The sequence below is a fragment of the Cryptomeria japonica genome, chromosome 7 (assembly GCF_030272615.1).
Source record: "Cryptomeria japonica chromosome 7, Sugi_1.0, whole genome shotgun sequence".
NCBI classification, from domain to species: domain Eukaryota; kingdom Viridiplantae; phylum Streptophyta; class Pinopsida; order Cupressales; family Cupressaceae; genus Cryptomeria; species Cryptomeria japonica.
Window position 1 is genome coordinate 414,226,774 of NC_081411.1, and position 4,180 is coordinate 414,230,953.

At 33.7% G+C, this 4,180-nt stretch overlaps 1 protein-coding gene across 3 annotated transcripts; it reads left to right on the forward strand.

Moving 5' to 3' along the window:
* Nucleotides 1-389: 389 nt before the first annotated feature.
* Nucleotides 390-3,766, forward strand: LOC131033402 (mitochondrial phosphate carrier protein 3, mitochondrial). 3 transcript variants are annotated; one of them, XM_057964635.2, is made up of 6 exons: nt 390-994; nt 1,911-2,272; nt 2,360-2,403; nt 2,506-2,720; nt 2,860-2,984; nt 3,159-3,766. In XM_057964635.2, exons 1-6 carry the CDS (start codon nt 887-889, stop codon nt 3,235-3,237), a joined length of 933 nt encoding a protein of 310 aa, XP_057820618.2. In that variant the 5' UTR covers nt 390-886; the 3' UTR covers nt 3,238-3,766. The 3 variants fall into 3 exon arrangements, with proteins under 3 accessions (XP_057820618.2, XP_057820619.2, XP_057820620.2); XM_057964637.2 differs by having other exon boundaries at nt 857-994; nt 1,906-2,272; XM_057964636.2 differs by lacking the exon at nt 3,159-3,766 and having other exon boundaries at nt 556-994; nt 2,506-2,697; nt 2,844-2,954.
* Nucleotides 3,767-4,180: the final 414 nt, after the last annotated feature.

Below are 4,180 nucleotides of genomic sequence, written 5' to 3' on the forward strand. Positions count from 1 at the left end.
TTCCCACTCAATGAAAACCTTATACTCATTTCTTTTTATAAAACACTCTATTCTCTCACTCAATAGAAACTCATATTTTAAAAACTAATGACCCACATAAATGAACACTAAAAAGTACAAACAAGCACACTTATATCATACAAGCAATATACATAGAAAAATTCAGTTGTAACTAATAAAATTTCCACAACTTCAATCACCTATCAAAGGTAGAATAAAATTGAAATCTGAATAAAAATCTCTGATAATTGCATATAGAAATTTTTTGATTAAAATGGCAAGAATATTTCACTTGAATTTTTCCCATCGTATTGACTCAACAAATACTCTAAACATATTGATCCAAAAACTCTGATATATATATTATAATAAACTTTTCCTTATGCTATACAATAAACTATGATTAAGATTCAATTGTTATATTTCTACTGCAACGTTTTAGCTGTTTTCTTTGTGTTGCTAATTGATACTTCAGTTTGGTTTGGTTTTCTGTATTACTGTGTTAACATTTTACTCTTCATTTTTTTTAACGTAAAGAGCTTAATACCTCAATTTCCCTATTCATCATATATATTTGGTTAACTGGAAATATCTTATCCTAATCCTTGGATATTTTTCAGAGCCTGCCATGTACAGCCATTCTTTTAAGGGTGCACGAGATTTTCCTTTGAGAGCACGCCAATAATACCCACTTTCTGGGACCCACATTTCTGTTACATTTCTCATGTAGGCCACCCATTTCTTACCATTAAACTTCCCCGTGCCAGGGTTGAATGTATGTTTTGGTGTGAATATATGAGTTTGATTGAATGTATGCTTTCTTGTCGAACCAGTTCTCTGCATTCGATCTGCCAAACAAAGCGATCAAAACATCTTCCTTCTCAAAATGCATGCATTCGACTTCTATGCAACCTGCACACTAGGAGGCGTTATAAGCTGCGGGCTCACACACACTGGTGTTACACCTCTTGATAATATCAAGTGTAATATGCAGGTCAGATAAACATTTATTTTAATGGATCACTCTTGATGATATCAAATGTAATATGCAGCTGAGATGAACCTTTTTCAATATATTTTCTTTAATGGATCATTTAGGTTAGCTAGGTTTTCAGTAAGGACTTTCTATATATATATATATATGTTGGGGTATTCTGTTTTTTTTTTCTGATGGAGGATCTTTTATATGATTATTTTGCTATTTCATATGGAAGTATGAGTCTTGTTCAAACTTCTTTGATTAAGAATCAAGGACTGTGGGGTATCCATTTGGCCAAAGTCACATAAAGTATGATCTCAAAACATTCTAGACTCTTGTACTCAGCAAAATTGATCTCTGATAGAATTATTAAGACCATTCAACTTCACAGGCAGACCAAAGACCCATTGATATGAATGCTTTATTTTTGAATTAAGATTCTTTTTGGTTTAACTTATTAATAAATTTGTTTTGGATGCTTTCTCTTCTCTAGCTAACTCATCCTGATGATAGATGATAGGTTATGATTTGAAATGTTGATGAAAAATGTTTATATGATCAAATCCAAAAAGTATCAAAATTAAATTATTAATCTTTTGAACCCAAGATCACCTAAATTGCTCTAACCTAAATTGCTCTAAGCTTTAATTATGATATCATGTTATTGTACATGGATCAGTTGAAAGTCCAACAAACACCTCCTTTGTGTACGTTTGCATAGTCTACCATTGGACTACTGATTTCTTTGTGTCCAAACCTTTTAAATAAGATGTAGCTCATTTTATTCGACATCTATTTAGTTCCTTAATAATATTATCTCTGAAGACTTAGATTTTTTGAAAAGCATACAGCCAATTGATTACCTTTAAATATTTATTTAACATTTCCAGTGCTTATGATATAGCTTTCTTTATTGTTGATTGTAGGGCAGGCTAATCCGTCCAGGTATAAGAGTATTAGCAGTGGATTCAATAAACTATTAAATAAGCATGGTATGGGAGCATTGTTCAGGGGTTGGGTGCCTACATTCTTGGGATACAGTAGTCAGGGTGCCCTTAAGTTTGGATTCTATGAATTCTTCAAGGAATTTTATTCCGACATAGTTGGAACCCAAAATGCAGAAAAGCACAAGACCTTAATATACCTGGCAGGATCTGCATCAGCAGAGTTTATTGCAGGAATAGCCTTATGCCCATTTGAGGCCATCAAAGTTCGAATGCAAACTAGTCCTGATTTAGCAAAAGGCTCCTTACAAGCTTTTTACCAAATCTTGGCGTCTGGTGGATGTAGTGGGTAAGCAGTCTGGATTCATTTGGCATCTCAGACATAATTGTAAGCCAATGATTAATTAATCTCCGGATGATGTATATTTGCTTGCAGGCTCTACAAGGGCCTTGTGCCTCTCTGGGGGCGCCAGATCCCATGTGAGTTTATATACAGGGTCAAAGGAATAAATGTCCAAATATATACAGAATTACAGTTTTTTTGGTACTGAATTGAATATGTGTAATGTTTGATGGGTACAGATACAATGGTAAAATTTGCCTGTTTTGAGAAAACAGTGGAGAGTATCTACAAGTATGCAATTCCAATCCCCAAAGAGGAGTGTCCTAAAGCTGTACAATTGGGTGTTAGCTTTGCAGCAGGATATATTGCAGGAATATCATGTGCTCTTGTTTCACATCCTGCAGATAATCTGGTCTCTGTTCTCAATAGTTGTAAGGCTACAACCGTGAGAGCTGTAAGCTGTTAGCTGTTATTTCATTCCTGTTTTGTTGCCGGATGCTTTTAAAAAGAGAATATCTATAGGCTTAGCAGAACAGCATTAGGGCTTATATGGTACCTCTGTTAATCTTATGTGCAGTTTTAAATTTGTGCAGGCAATTAAGAAGTTGGGTGTGGTTGCATTGTTCACAAGAGGTTTGCCATTAAGGATTCTCATGGTGGGTACCCTAACTGGAGCACAGTGGGCCATCTATGACTCTTTCAGGGTTTTTACTGGATTGTAAGTTGAAAGCTCTCTACATTCTTATTGCATGCAAATAACTTCTTTTTTTTTGTGGTGGATCGAATCAAAATATTGTAAAACCCCACCAAAAAAGACCTATATTATAAAAGTTGCGATTGTATTAGCCTTTTTATCGTTTATTTGATTAATCCTTGAATAATTTATTGACAGGCCAACGTCTGGAACTATGTTAAACAAATGTGATGATTCAAACCTGAACCAATCATATGATGCCACGGAGTATTCATAGATCCACAACAGGGTTGCCTTGTTCTCGTATCCTCATTATAATCTTTGTGAGTGGTGTACAGATGCTCAGAGGCTTCCTCTACAGTTGTTTGAATATTGGGATCCAAAACGATTTTTTGGCCTTCCAACAAAAATGGAAGATCACATTTACGTAATTTAAATTCAGGCAAAAGAATATACTAATTCTTCTCAAATGATAGACCATAACATTGGTGGCTTCCCACAATATAACAGATCCTTGTAGTGCCTTTGTTTTCAATTCAATTATTAGGGAAGCTTTATTTGTTCTCAATCCCTTTCACAGTATACTTACCATGGTGCCAATTAAAATTTGTTTTAAGTTGTTATAGGTCCTTGTAAAGGAGGAAAGTGGATATTTTTGTTTCATAGATATATCATAGATTCTTGATGCTATTTGGAGTTGGATATTTTTGTCTAATGCACCACAAATTTGTGATGCTATTCAGAGTTTGAATTATAGAGAAGTGGATATATTTGTTTGACATATATATCACAAATTCTTGATGTTATTTGGAATTTGAATGATAGAGAAGTGGATATTTTTGTCTGATATATAAGATGATTTTTTATATAATACTCTCAGTTTAATGATTGAAAGATATTTATTTTGTTAGAATTGTCAATGACATGATATTGATTTAAGTTCTTTGAATGTTGGGAAGTCTAACATTCAACGAGATTTAATCTTTAATGAATTCATTCAAAACTGCTCAACTTCATTAATTTATTGTCACATCCCATTTTAATAGATACGAATACAACTTAAGATCTTACATAAAGATAAGTGAACATGAATGCCAGAAAGAGATGAATGCCCTATTTGAATGATGTATATTGTAGAAATTGTTGGTATTCTACACTCTTATGAGAATAGTTGATGTTGTCATTGATGGCAACCAACTGACAACCAACTGGCAACCAAC